Genomic DNA, 15323 nt, shown 5'->3' with positions numbered 1-15323 from the left:
ATGTATAGATGAATTTGGGGAAAATGTTATGAGTATTTCTGTCCATTAACACAGTCTGTCTCCAGCAATTCATGTCTTCTTTTTTGAATTTCAGAAATGTTCAATAATTTTTTTTTCTGTAGAGGTCTAAAACTTTGGGTTAAGATTTTTCCTGGATTTTTGTTTGTTTGTTTCATTACCTTTTCCTAATACCTTTTTAAAAAAAGTATAAAAAATATTGAAGTATAGTTGACACACAATGTTACGTGTTTCAGGTGTAAACATATTGAGTAATTCTACTCTATACATCATGGTGTGCTCACTGTAAGGGTAGCCGTCTATTTCCATATAGTCCTTTTACAGTACCGTTGGCTATATTCCCTATGCTGAGCTTCTTATCCCTGTGACTTACTCATTCCATGACTAGAAGCCTATACCCCTCATTCCCCTTTACGTTTTTGCCTGTGCCCTCCCACCCTCCTCTCTGGCAACTTTTAAAACCAGTTTATTTTCTGTTTATGGGTCTGTTTCTGCTTTTTTATACATTTATTTTTAGTTTCCACATATAAGTGAAATAGTATGGTATGTGTCTTTCTCTGCCTGACATTTCACTTAGCATGATACCCTCCAGGTCCATCCATGTTGTTGCAAATGGCAAGATACTATTCTTTTTTATGACTAATATTCCGTTGTGTGTGTATATATATACACATGTGGGTGTGTGTGTGTGTGTTTGTGTGTGTGTGTATTACACACCTTCTTTATCCATTCATCTACCAATGGATGCTTAGGTTGCTTCCATATCTTGGCTCTTATAAATAATGCTGCAGTAAACATAGGGGTAAGCGTATCTTTTCAAATTAGTGTTTTCATTTTCTTTGGGTAAATACCCAGTAGGGGAATTACTGGATCGTATGGTATTTCTATTTTTAGTTGTTTGAGGAAACTTCGTATTGTTTTCCACAGTGGCTCTGCAATTTACATTCCCACCAACAGTGCACAAGAGTTCCTTTCTCTCCACATCCTCACCAACACTTGTTATTTCTTGTCTTTTGGATACTAGCTATTCTCACAGGTGTGAAGTGATATCTCATTATGGTTTTGACTTACTTTTCCCTATGTTGAGTTATGCTGAGAATCTTTTCATGTGTCTCTTGGCCATCTATACATCTTTGTGTGAAGATATTTTTTCAGGTCTTCTGCTCATTTTTAATCAGATTATTTGTGTTTTTTTTTATCATTGAGTCATAGTTCTTTATCTATTTGAGATATTAACTCCTTATCAGATATGTCATTTGCAATATCTTCTCCCATTCAGTAGGTTGCCTTTTCATTTAGTTGATGGTTTCCTTTGCTGTGCAAAAGCTTTTTATTTTGGTGTGGTTCCAACAGTTAATTTTTGCTTTTGTGTCCCTTGCCTGAGGAGACAGATCTAGAAAAATGTTATGGCTGGTGTCTAAGAGATTACTGCCTATGTTTTCTTCTGGAAGTTTTATGGTTTCGGGTCTCACATTTAGGTCTTTAATCCATTTTGAGTTCGTTTTTGTGTATGGTATAAGAAAGTGGTCCAGTTTCATCCTTCTGCATGTGCATGTCTAGTTTTCCCTGCACCATTAATTGAAGAGAGTCTTTCCCCCAGTGTATATTCTTGCCTTCTTTGTTGAAGATTAGTTGGCCATAAAATCATGGGTTTATTTCTGGAGTTTCTATTCTGTTCCATTGATCTATATGTCTATTTTTGTGCTGTACCAGACTGTTTTGATTATCATCACTTTGTTGTATACCTTTAAATCTGAGATTGTGCTACTTCCAGTTTTGTTCTTCTTTCTCAAAGATTGCTTTGGCTATTTGGGGTCTTTTGTGGTTCCATACAAATTTCAGTATTATTTGTTCTAGTTCTGTGAAGAATGCTATTGGTATTTTGGTAGAGATTGCATTGAATCTGTAGATTGCTTTGTGATTGCACTGTGTAATGTTCATCTTTAAGTCAGAGATGGGTTGGATTCAGGTAACACATAGAAACTTAAGCCAACCTAAACATAAAAGTGGGTTTTTAATCAGACTGCAGGGGCATTTCATGGCTCCTGAAGACAGGCATGCAGGAAGGTCTTAGAACAGTAGCTAGGAAGCCATCAGGAAGCCCTCTTGTCCTCTCTATCCCTCGTTTCTGTATTCCTCTCTTTGCAGACTGGCTTGCTGTCTACCATGTGGCTCAGAGTCTGTTCCACTCTCTCAGGATAGGGAATCCAGTTGGCTCAGCTTCGGGTCAGGGCCCCAACCAGGTCAGGGTTATGCAGTATAAAACATGCCTGGGGATCGGGGCCACTTCCAAAAAAAAGCAGGGTGGCTTGTGATCTGCTTACATACCCCAAAGGTGGTCACCCTTATACCCCTAATCCATCTTCCACTCTTTGTGAGTACTTTGTGATTTTCTGGTCTGTAGCTTTCAACGGTAGTTTGTGCGTACCCTGAATTTTTTCTTTTCCCAATCTGTAGCTATATTCTTCAGCACTTGTGGAATGTGAGGATCACGATCCATGTAATCGAGATAGAAATTTTGATGTGGAATCAGTAAAGAAAGAAATCCAGAGAGGAAGGAAGCTGGTAAGTATAAATGATTTTATTAGTCGTACGAGAGGAACAGATATTGAAGGGGATGTTTCCAAAAGAAAGTCTACTTGATTGATAAACGAGGGATAGAGACACATCTTGGAGAACTGAAAGACATAGGACCTGTATTGGAAACTGAGATTCAACAGAACAATGCTTCATCAGCAAAGCCAGATATGAGTTAGAATGCTTTTGGCTATAAGTAGAAGGAATCCTCAACTCAAACTGGCTTTAACAAAAAAGATGCTCATTTTCTCACTTAGCCAGAGGGAAAGCTGGCTGCAGAGTTGGTTGATTTAGTGGCTTAATGGTGTCATCAAGAGCCCGTCGTCCTTTCTGTCATCCTGTCCACATCACTTTGTCCTCTTGTGGTCATAGGGTGGTCACAGACAACAACTGAAGTGTCAGTCTTATTCCTGTCTGGTAAAAGAAAAAGTTCATCCTCAAGCATTGAATAAGACCCCTTCTGAAAATTTAATTAGGCCACACCCATCTTCCTGCTCTAGTTGCTAAAGGTGGCCATAACTAACCAGGATCAACCCCCTTGGACCTGGATCAGCTCCCCTTGGGAAGATAGCATGTGGAGTGGCTACCCTGTTGGTTCTGTTACAGTAGACTTCCTCTGTGAAAAGCCTTTGTGGCTTAGCAAGTGGTATAGCACGTGTGAGCACCTAATGCCCACCATGACAGTAAGGTTTATGATCTGGAACATTTATTTAGTCTTTACAAGGTGTACACATATTTGAGGGCAGTTTCTGCACAGCCTGATGTGCTTTGAGAAGGGTCAGCACAGGTCACTCAAGCAGTCAAGCACCTTAGTGCAGGTGGGGCCCAGGAAGCCTTTCCAGTTGGGGAGGAGAGAGGGTAACAAAGATGGGGAAGGAGGAATCTCAGGGAAAGGGAATAGGATGAGCAAAATTTTGGAAGGCAAGATAGACGTGGCATGTTCCTAAAACAATAGGCATATGACTGTGGCATCCTCTTTACTGATTTCATGGAATTCCGTGGGATAGACCAGAATGCATGAAACCATTCCTTGTTGTTAGGTAAGTTGACTCTGGTTTTTCACTATAACAACTAATGCCACAGTAAACATCTTTGTACACATATCCCGTGTACTTGTTTGAGCATTGCTGTAAAGCACATTCCTAGAAGTGAAATGGCTGAGTCAAAGAGAATTCCCTTAAAAATTTTGAAACATGAGGGGCACCTGGGTGGCTCAGTTGGTTAAGTGTCTGTCTTCACCTCAGGTCATGATCTCTAGGTCCTGGGATCAAGCCTGCATCAGGCTCTCTGTTCAGTGGGGAGCCTGCTTCTCCCTCTCCCACTCCCCCTGCTTGTGTACGCTCTTGCTCTCTGTCAAATAAATAAGTAAAATCTCTAAAAAATAATAATAATAATTTGAAACATGCTAATAAACTGGCCCCAGAAAGGTTGTACCGTTTTGTACTTCTGTGGATGAAAGAACACTCTTCCCAGCCCTTGACAAAAATGAGTATCACGAATCTTGTTACTTTTCGTGTCTGACAGGAAGTATTACCTTGCATTTCCCCTCATCACTGGAGAGAGGTTGAACGTTAGTTCTTCTTAGGCATCTGCCTCCCTCCCAGCCCACCAAGCCCCAGCAGTTCTTCCATGATCCCTTTACAGTCAGTGACCCCACCTCATAGCCACTGTCCTGTGAACAGCCTGGACTCCCTCTCCACACCACCCGCACGCACATTTCCTTACTCACCTAGCAAACCCCCCCCCCCCCCGGTGAAATGCTCCTGTCTGTTGTCTGCATATGCTGAGTAGTACTGGCACTTGAACAGTTGAACAACTGGACAAAAACCCACAAATGTGTTGACTGATCTTAGATTCATGGCCACAAACCTCAAAAGGAACCTCAACATGTCACCCCCATCCTTTACTGTTTCATATCCTCTCATCTCTTTTTAAAACCTCTCCCCACCCCAACTGCTTATCCCCAAGTTGGTGACTATGCCTTATTATTTTTGATAGACTTTTTTTTAGAGCAGTTTTAGGTTCACACAACACTTCAGGGGAAAGTACAAAGATTTCACATACACTTCCCACCCGCACACATACACAGCCTTCTTTTTATGAACATCCCCCATCACAGTGGTGCGTTGTTACAACTGATGAACCTACATTGGCACATCATTAAAACACCCAAAGTCCATAGTTTACATTAGGGTTCATCTTGGTGGTATACATATATTTGTCTGATTTCTACTGAGAAATGGAAGCCATTAGCCAAGAACTCCTACTATCCAAACCACTGCCCATCCACTTCTGTCTCCAGACTCTGGGACCTCCCTCTTGTCAGTCAGTCCTCCACTTAGACTTTGGAGTCATCACCTGCTCCTCCTTAAGGATTAGGCTCTTGCATTTCCCTTTATCCCATTCACATCTGTAGTCCCCCTTGTACCTGATTATTTCCTTCAGCATATATCCATGATCAACTGATCATGTCATCTTAAATCCTCCTTTGTACACAAAAAACCTGGTCAATTACAATGTCACTTCTGTCTTTAGCTGACCTTTTGGCAGTATTCATCATATAGGTGTCCGTGCTCTGCATCTTGAACTTTCTTCCTTTGACTTCCTGCATACACTCTGTTACTATGTCTCTTGCCTTCCTGGCTGCTTCTTCCCAGGCACCTTGGCAGTTTTTCCTTCTCTGCTAAACCTCTAAAGTGTGCAGTCCCCAAGGCTATCCTGGGCTCCTTCCTCCATCTGAACATCTTTCCTGTGTGACCTCTTCTAGTTCCCATGGCTTCAATTCCATACTTATGCCAGGGACTCTATACCTCCAGCCATGATAACCAACCTGACATATCTATATGAATATCTAATAGCATCTCATGTTAAACTGGACAGTGAACACAGTTCCAGCCCCTGCACACACATACATACACTCCATTCAAACCTGTTCACACCTCACCTCAATGAACCGTCCACCATTCATCCATCATCATCTTCTCATCAACCTCCCAGCCCAGCTCCTAGCCTATCAGCGTCACCCTGCAGACCCTCTGTCCTCCCCTTCTCTCTGTCACTAATCCCCTGCAGTAAAGTCATGGATCTCCCTTGGACACTTGATAAACGTCACTGATCTTTGTTCTGCATTCCCTCCTGCCCTCCCTACCCCAGCCCATTCTCCACACAGCCACAATAATGTCTTTAAAATACTAATCACGGGGCACCTGGGTGGCACAGTCGTTAAGCGTCTGCCTTTGGCTCAGGGCGTGATCCCAGAGTCCTGGGATCGAGCCTCACATCAGGCTTCTCTGCTAAGAGCCTGCTTCTTCCTCTCCCACTCCCCCTGCTTGTGTTTACTCTCTCGCTGGCTGTCTCTCTCTGTCAAATAAATAAATAAAATATTTTTTTAAAAAATTAAAATAAATAAAATACTGATCACTTGGGGCCCCTGAGTGGCTCAATCCGTTGAGCATCTGACTCTTTATTTCACTCAGGTCGTGATCTCAGGGTCATGAGATTGCGCTCCAAGCTGGGCTCTGGGGCTCTGTGCTTCGTGCTCAGCACTGTATCTGCTTGGGATTCTTTCCTTCTCCCTCCCCTCTGTCCCTCCCTCAGCTCATTCTCTCTCTCTTTCTCTCCATCCCTCCTTTCCTCCCTCCCGCCCGCCCGCCAATAAATAAATAAATAAAATCTTTTTTTAAAAAATAAAATACTGATCACTTTATGTTCCCATTGTACGAAGACAAAATCACAGCTCCTTAGTCTGGTTTGTAACCCCTACGTGACTCAGCCTTTACTTACTCCTTGGATCTTACCTCTGACTCTTCCCCTACCCTCATCTCTGCTCCATCAACATCAGACCACCCCTCTTGTCCTTCCAGTAAGCTAGCCAACAGGAGGCTCATTTTTGCCACAAGAATATAAAACCTTCTGCCTAGAATATCCTTTCCGCTGCTTTTTGCCTGCTGGCAACTCTCATTATTCAAATCTAAACTTCTGTATCACCTCCTCAGAGAAGCCTTAACTGACCCCCAATCTGAAACAGGGACCCAGTGACAATACCTTATTTTAATTCTTATGAAGCATGTATCACTGTGTTTCTTTAAGATAATTCATATATTTTTATTAGCTCATTCTTTGTACTAATTAAGCACTTGGTAAATATTGATATCGATAGTCTTATTGCTATGATTACTAGAGCCATTCTTATTTATGTTAAAATTGAAATTTATGTTCATTAAAAGACATAATTAAAGAGAGTGAAGAAACGAAACACAGACTGGGAAAAGATATTTACAACACATGTATCACTATGTTTTTAAGTTTGCTTTATGTGATCATGGTCTCTCTCTCTCCGCTAGAATGTTAACTTCACAAGGGCAGGACCTTGTCCCCTGCTGTTTCCCTCTACCCTAGAACAGTGCCTGCCATATCACAGTTACTCAGTAGTCTTTAAGGGAATGAAATTTTATTAACCATTTGTATTTCTTCTGTGATTTGCCTGTTTTCATTTTTCTCTGAGTTTATCAGTCTTAACCCTTTACTAAATATGCAGCAAACATTTTTCTTTTTTTATTGATACAGTTGACACATAATATTAGTTTCAGGCATACAACACAGTGATTTGACCTGTGTATACATTACGAAATGATCACCACAATAAGCCCAGTTACCATCCGTCACCATATTCCTGTATCATTGACTATATTCTCTATGCTCTGCATTATGTCCCTGTGATTTATATTTTTAGTAACAGAAAGTTCATACCTCTTAATCCCCTTCACCTCTTTTGCCTACCAGTTTGTTCTTTGCATTAATGAGTCGGTTTCTGTTTTCAAACATTTTCATTGTTTTTTTGGTAGCTATCACCATAAAAATGGAAGTTTAAATTTTTTATGTAGTCAGATTTGTCAGTCTTTTTCTCTATGGCTCCTGAATTTCCTTCCTTGCTTAGCCTTCCTGACCTTAACCCCATACATTTTTATTAACTTTAAAACTTTTTCTCAGAGCCTTAATCCATGTAGAATTTATTTGGGAATATATTGTGAGGTAGGGATGTAACTTTATTTTTTTCTACACATAAAGCCAGGTGGCCCCCCTCAAATTAAATGATCTTTCTTTGTGCTCTGATTTGAAATTCCACCTTTAGCATAATCTAATTTCTTATCCATATTTGAATTTTATATGTATGGTTGCTTATGCTGACTTTAGGATATTGTTTGAGCTATTTCCTGTTTGCAAGGTGGTTTCATTGTGCTTCCCCTTCATTCAGACAGAGCCTGCTGTAAATCAGATCAGCCTTGGGCATGCTTGGACTCCCCTAAACCAGTTAGATTGATGTGGCCACATATTGTCCTAGCCATCTCTACACCACCTTCAATAATATAAAATACCACATCAGTTGACTAATATAGAAAAGCAAGAGATCAAATAAATTGAACTTAGAAAAAATTTGCTATTCAGGGTTTTGTTTTTTAATTTTAAATTTTTGGCCCTACTACATAGACTCCAGAGAGGTTTCACTTACTTTATCTCACGTTGTCCTCAGTAAAACTATGAGACAGGCAGTGTTGTCCCCAGGGAGGGATCTGGGTCTAAGAGAGGGAGAGAATGCTGGGTCACACAGCTCTCCGTGGCACCATCGGCCACCCTCGCCACAGGCCCCAGTGTCCCTAACAGGACCCCTTACCTAGTGCGGGACAGATCTCTTTTTAGAAATCTCTTGTAAAAAGAGAAAGGTTTTGTTTGTTTAAAAACAAAAAGGGCTTTCTGCTTTTAATCAGATCATTACAGGTCAGTGCCAACCACGTACTTTACTTAGCAGAGGTTTTGCTGAAATTTCAAACTGAGCAGCCAGATGTAAATACCTAACATTTGTGGCTGAGGACATTAGGGCTGCTGACTTAAAAATAACATTTAATGACGTCTTTTAGTGAAGAGAAGGGCCATATGCACCCCAATGTTCATAGCAGCAATGTCCACAATAGCTAAATTGTGGAAGGAGCCGAGATGCCCTTCAACAGATGACTGGATTAAGAAGTTGTGGTCCATATATACAATGGAATATTACTCAGCTATCAGAAAGAACGAGTTCTCAACATTTGCTACAACATGGACAGCACTGGAGGAGATAATGCTAAGTGAAATAAGTCAAGCAGAGAAAGACAACTATCATATGATTTCTCTCATCTATGGAACATAAGAACTAGGATGATCGGTAGGGGAAGAAAGGGATAAAGAAAGGGGGGGTAATCAGAAGGGGGAATGAAACATGAGAGACTATGGACTATGAGAAACAAACTGAGGACTTCAGAGGGGAGGGGGGTGGGGGAATGGGATAGACCGGTGATGGGTAGTAAGGAGGGCACGTATTGCATGGTGCACTGGGTGTTATACACAACTAATGAATCATCGAGCCTTACATCGGAAACTGGGGATGTACTGTATGGTGACTAACATAATAAAAAATCATTTAAAAAAAAAAAACATTTAATGACGTCTTTAACTTTAAATTTTAACAAAGATTATGAAAAACAGGTGCTTACTCAGTAAAATTTATTCTTCTGTAGAAATGCGCATTTTGTAATCAAAGAGGAGCCACGGTGGGATGTGACTTAAAAGCCTGTAGCAAGAGTTACCACTTTTTCTGTGCCAAGAATGACCACGCAGTTCTACAAACTGATGGATCTCGAGGAATTTATAAGTATGTATAATTAAACAGTTTTAAAGCTACATTTGGGGAAATGGAATAAGGAATGGTTAGATTAAGACAAAGAGGGTTTTTTGGTTTTGTTTTTTTTTTTAAAGATTTTATTTATTTGACAGAGAGTACAAGCAGGGGGAGCGGCAGGCAGAGGGAGAGGGAGAAGCAGGCTCCCCATCGAGCAGGGAGCCCGATGCGCAGGGCTCCATCCCGGAACCCTGAGATCATGACCTGAGGTGAAGGCAAATAATTAACCAACTGAGCCACCCAGGCGTCCCAAGACGAAGAGATTTTTTTTTTTTTTTTAAGATTTTATTTATTTGACAGAGAGAGAGACAGCCAGTGGGAGAGGAAACAAGCAGGGAGAGTGGGAGAGGAAGAAGCAGGCTCCCAGCAGAGGAGCCTGACGTGGGGCTCAATCCCAGAACGCCAGGATCACGCCCTGAGCCAAAGGCAGACGTTTAATGACTGAGCCACCCAGGCGCCCTGAAGACGAAGAGATTTTTTTAAAAAGATTTTTGTTTATTTATTTGAGAGCAAGGAAGCGGGGTGGGGGGGGAGCAGACTCCCCACTGAGCAGAGAGCTGGACCGATGTGGGGCTCGATCCCAGAACCCTGGGATCATGACCTGAGTAGATGCTTAACCAACTAAGCCACCCAGCACCCCCACAAAGAGATTTTTAAAGATAATTTTATGCAAATGGTTTCCAAGTAAGAACGTGGTTTGGGGGATGCTCCGTTGGGAACCTGATTTCACAGTACCTTCCCTCAATATCATAGAAAGAAAATAGCAGAGTTGGTTCTGGATTTAATCTTCCTGCATGCCTTCTTTCCCTGGTTGCCATACTTGTGTGAGTGACCTAATGGGTGGTCACAGGACCTAGAACCAGGTCACTGTTGCTCTCTTGTGCAAACAGGAGGCTTCTTAGCCGCAAGTCCATGGTTTATCCATCTTGTCTGCTGAATGAATGTTTTTTTCCCCACCACTCTCACCACTGTCTTACCTATAAAGAGCTTTTAAAAATGATAAACTGTGAAGCAAATATACTAATCAGTCATTAAGTTCTTGAAGAAATTAATCCTGTTTGAATTGCCTTTGGCTTTTAAATCTTAATTCCCTTCTTTCAATAATTCTTTAATGTTAATTTTGACCCAGTAAGGCATATTTCAAGTCCAATAGAATTGTATTTGTTTTATCCAGGAAGAAACTTATCTTCCTTTTGATGAAAGATTGCATTCAGTTAAATAATTAGACAGTTTAATCAGATGAAATCAGAAAGCCAGTTGTTAACTGAATTGATTCAGGTCATGTTCAGTTTTTTGGTATGTGGATGCAGTCTAAAACATGTCATATTGGGGCGCCTAGGTGGCTCAGTCAGTTGAGCGTCTGCCTTCATGATCTCAGGGTCCTGGGTTCAAGTGCCACATTGGGCTCCCTGCTCAGTAGGGAGCCTGCTTCTCTCTCTCCCTGTGCCTCTCCCCTTTGCTGTGCTCTTTGTCAAATAAATAAATCTTAAAAAAAAAAAACCATGTCATATAAAGTTAAAAAGATTTCTAGAAGTTTTGGCCTTTTTTAAAGTTATGAAATGGAATAAAAAAGAAAATGATGGACTGAAGTTGAAGAGCCAGGCAGATACTTCTCACTTCTTTGGGGCATGTGCATACATTCTGATGGAATATTTTAAATTTCAGTGAAATAATATTTTCATTCACAATATTCTGAATGAGAGCATTATCTTTTTAATATGATTTTTGTGAGATCCTATTTTATTTTATTTTAAAGATTTTATTTATTTATTCGACAGAGATAGAGACAGCCAGCGAGAGAGGGAACACAAGCAGGGGGAGTGGGAGAGGAAGAAGCAGGCCCCCAGCGGAGGAGCCTGATGTGGGGCTTGATCCCATTACGCCGGGATCACGCCCTGAGCCGAAGGCAGACGCTTAACCGCTATGCCACCCAGGCGCCCCAGATCCTAAATATTTTAAAATTGCATTTGGAGGCTAGAATTTTCCCCCTTTGGGCACACACCCCCAATTTCATCAAAGTGTTTCAGGTACTACGTTGTTTTATTTTATCTAATAATCCCTTACTTTGTGCCAGAAATACTTCCAAGTACTTTACAAATGTTAACACATATAATCCTCATAACAACCCAGTGAGGTAGATATTATTATCCCTCTTTACAGATTCAGACACTGAGGCCCTGAGACTTAGTCATTTGTCCCCAGGTCACACAGCTGGTGAGTGGCAGAGCTGGGCTTTAGAGCTCTGGAGTTCTTGCTCTTCACCACCATATCCTCTTCAGGCTTAGGGGCCTATATTCTAAAACAATATGGGCAAGCCTATTATTAAAAGGAATTTGCTAAATAATTTTATATCTGATTTTGAGCAAGTTCCATAGGTATTGTATTGCTTGAGACTAGAAAGGAATGTGTAAATCGTTAATTTTGTATCATACTTTTTATATTTGATTTTCTCAGAAGCGCATAGATTGTATTATCCTCACTTTTTTTTAATCTTCCCAAAGAGCTCATTTTATTTTGACTTACATAATGACCTCAAACACCCACTAGACATACTGTTATTAGCAGAGCTATAAGACTGAACAAAAAGGAGTCAATTCCTGCTATATTTTAAAGTTTGCAAAAATACTGGTCTTGTGTTAGTAGAACCAATGAATAGAGACTCAATGAAATAATCATTTTTGTCATAATATCAGGTGAACTTCTATGCACTTTTTAATTGAATTTAAATATTCAGTTGTTAGAGTGCCTGTCATACACAAAGTATCTTGCTAGGTGCAGTGAGAATATAAAGAGGAACAGGACATGGGCTAAATCTCAGAGAACCTAGCACCTTTTGGAAGGACCAGAGAGGCCAGAACCCATAGAAGCACATGGCATGACGGGAGCAGGAGGGGGTTCGCATGAAACTGACTTGGCCTTGAGTTGGTGACTGTTGAAACTGAGTGATGAGTAGGGGCCCATGGGGCTCATCATCTCTCCTCCACTTTTAGATATGTTTGAAATTTTCCATAATAAAAAAAATGTTAAGTGCCTGGCGAACGAATGTGCTTAGATACTGGAATCCAAAGGGTGAGGAGATTAATTTTGCTTGGAGCAGGGGATGGGTTGCCAGGAAGACTGCATGTAAGAGGTGGAAATTGGTGTAAGACAGGAAGAATTCATACGTTCCCATAGGCAAGAGGGAGCCTGCCTCCCGAGGGTCAGCACCCTAAGGAAAGGAGACGTACCTGGGGGCTGAGAAGGATAGAGCCTGGGGAAGAAATGGGGCCTGTGCAGCTCCTCAAAATTTACTCATTCCATTTCTTCTTCATAGCCTGCAAGGCTGCTTCCTTCTCTTCCAGGGCATTGATCCGTTCTAGATTCATAGTTCAACTCTCAAGTCAGGGGGAGATAGCTGTTGAGTTAGAAAACTACTTTCCCAAAAATTCATGCATGCAATTTTGTGCTATTTATTGTTGAAAATCAGCAGAACTTGGTGTAGTCAGGTGAAAATTTGTCTTAGATGTTAGATCTTTAGATAGCTTTCTTTATACAGTAAAATCCCACTGACCACCATATGAGTTACTTACCATTGTTCAAAATGTTTCACACGCACGCCTTCAGAGAGCGTACCAGCTTGAGGGCTGAGAGCACAAAAGGCATCTGACAGAGCCTCCGTCCGCATTTGATGAGGGTCAGTAACTTACACAGGTTTGGACAGCATTTTTCTTTTACAAATATTTAGGGTAAAGCCATCATGAAAAATAGGTTAGTTCCTTTTTAAATCATAAGAAAATAGGTATAATATTTAAAAAGTGTAAGTAAAAATATTTAACAATTCTTTGAAATTGCATGTTTCAGAGTGTTTTGCAAACAACATGCTCCATTGAACAACGCTTATAATGGTAAGTCTCTAAAATTTAGCACTGTGGGTTTAAAGAAAGGTATACATTTAGGTAAGACATGGAATATCCTGATTACTAGCCTCACTGAATTAAATACAAATATTTGAGTTAAATTTTTACGTACTTATAAAATTGCCATTTTCTTTGTGCAGCGTGCATATAATAGGACTAACTTTTCTTCTTTTCAAACTAGACCTACTCCAAGGAAAGTCTCTGTCTGGTACCTTCCATCCTCACTACAATCAGAGGGCCAAACGAGGACGTGGTAAAAACCTTTTGACTTTTGTAACTGCTTCTCTTCTAAAAGAATATCGGCATTTCCAGTAGATAAAACTGAAAAATTGCTGCACATTCCCTAAAATGTCCTAAGAATGCATGATTAGCATTTCAGTTTTAATTAAGGAAAACTGGGCCCTGGCTAACTGGAGTTATGGGATGTACATTCACTCGTGAATGGCCTCTGTATTCGCCTGAATAGCAGTGTCTCACCAGCACTAAATCTGGAATGCTCACTGTGGACCAGACTTAGGACCTCTTTGGAAAAGGTTTAGTGCCACGTCGTGCCAGTTGCATTTTTTGGTGGTAAACAACAGTCTCTAAACAGTATTGCTACCCTTATTTTTCAGTCAATACCCTTTTATCAGGAATTATTATAAAAAATATAGCTATAATCAGTGTTTACTGATAGGGAAAGGTAACAATGTAGTTATTTTTTGGGGGAGGAAGCATGCACATGAGCTGGGGGAGGGGCAGAGGGAGAGAGAGAATCTCAAGCAGACTCCACACTTAGCATGAAGCTGGACAAGGGGCTTAATCTCTTGACTAGAGCCAAGAGTCAGACACTCCACTGAGCTACCCAAGCACCCCAATATTTTAAATTAAAAATTTTTTTACACAGACACAACACAGTTGTGAATCCTCTCCCCAGAAGAAACTATCAATCAGTTTCATTTGGATTCTTCTAAAAATTTCCTATACAAACATACCTACTGCTGTATTTTGTTTTCATTCAGACATCCTTCCATATCTGTACAAATCAAATTTTTGAAAGACTGCATATTCCATTGTGTGTATTATTCAGTTGTATAGGTGAATTACAACTGAACTAGTCTCTGCATGATGGGCCCTGAGGTTATTTCCATTTTTTTTTTTTTTTAAGATTTTATTTATTTGACAGAGACAGAGACAGCCAGCGAGAGAGGGAACACAAGCAGGGGGAGTGGGAGAGGAAGAAGCAGGCTCATAGCAGAGGAGCCTGATGTGGGGCTCGATCCCATAACGCCGGGATCACACCCTGAGCCGAAGGCAGACGCTTAACCGCTGTGCCACCCAGGCGCCCCCCCCCATTTTTTTTTCTATCACATTAAATAGTGTAGTTAACATTTTTCCCCATTCATCTTTGTACCTTTATGCAACTGTACCATTTGGAAAACTTCGTGTAGATAACTGGGTCAAAAAGTATGAACAATGAAACTGGTACCAACTGGATAATTCTCTTCCAAAGAGGCTGCACCAGCAGTACACAATTACCCCAGTCCTTGCAAACAAACATTATGTAAACACCTTCATCTGCGTCAGTCTGATGGGTGGAAAATTCATTATTTTGCATATCTTATGAGTAAAATTGAGTGTATTCCCCTTTTGATCTGTGTATCTGTTTTCCTGTGACCCAGTCTGTTTTTCTATTTAATGAACTCTTCTTAGAGGGTTCCCCATTTGCCTATTTTTCTACTCATCTTTTTTATATTGATTTATAAGATTTTTATATTTTGAAAATTTGTGCTTTATCATATGTGTTGCAAACATTTAGTGTAAGTTTGCTGTATCTTTTGACTTTTTAATAACTTTTAGTATGTAAGAGTTTTCTATTTTATGTAGGCAAGCATCAGTCTTTTCCTTTATGGATTCTGGTTTCTACATGATTTGTATTTTCAACTTATTTTTCAGGAGTGAAAAGAAAAAGAGGAAGGAAGAAACGTCTCTCAACAGACATTCATTTACAGGTAATCTGACTTCATTTTATTATAGCTTTCAGTTTCTTCACACAGTTTCTTCCTAATTTTAACCAAATATCCGGTGAAATGGTAACAGAACCATGATGAGATGACTATAAAAGCTGGATGTGTTGGGTA

General features: G+C 40.4%; 2 protein-coding genes across 4 annotated transcripts in view; one reads left to right on the top strand and one right to left on the bottom strand.

The window, feature by feature from the left end:
• Positions 1–15323, top strand: part of LOC103677615 (SET domain bifurcated histone lysine methyltransferase 2) — a 93497-nt gene that overhangs the window by 73110 nt on the left and 5064 nt on the right. For 2 of the 3 annotated variants that reach the window (XM_040622718.1, XM_008706881.2), the window contains 5 exons: positions 2476–2583; positions 9147–9280; positions 13148–13191; positions 13385–13456; positions 15139–15194. In XM_040622718.1, the coding sequence (XP_040478652.1) occupies positions 2476–2583; positions 9147–9280; positions 13148–13191; positions 13385–13456; positions 15139–15194 (414 nt within the window). The remainder of the gene's footprint in view (positions 1–2475; positions 2584–9146; positions 9281–13147; positions 13192–13384; positions 13457–15138; positions 15195–15323) is intronic. The other variant, XM_008706882.2, reaches the window with a different exon arrangement.
• The window catches only part of RCBTB1 (RCC1 and BTB domain containing protein 1), a 75506-nt gene continuing 62766 nt past the window's right edge, over positions 2584–15323 (bottom strand). The window contains exon 16 of the transcript XR_005832614.1: positions 2584–3009. The gene's annotated coding sequence lies outside the window, so the exon portion shown is untranslated. The remainder of the gene's footprint in view (positions 3010–15323) is intronic.

The sequence above is a fragment of the Ursus maritimus genome, unplaced genomic scaffold (assembly GCF_017311325.1).
Source record: "Ursus maritimus isolate PB19 unplaced genomic scaffold, ASM1731132v1 scaffold_10, whole genome shotgun sequence".
Taxonomy (NCBI): Eukaryota; Metazoa; Chordata; class Mammalia; order Carnivora; family Ursidae; genus Ursus; species Ursus maritimus.
This window is presented reverse-complemented; position numbering and strand designations above follow the sequence as displayed.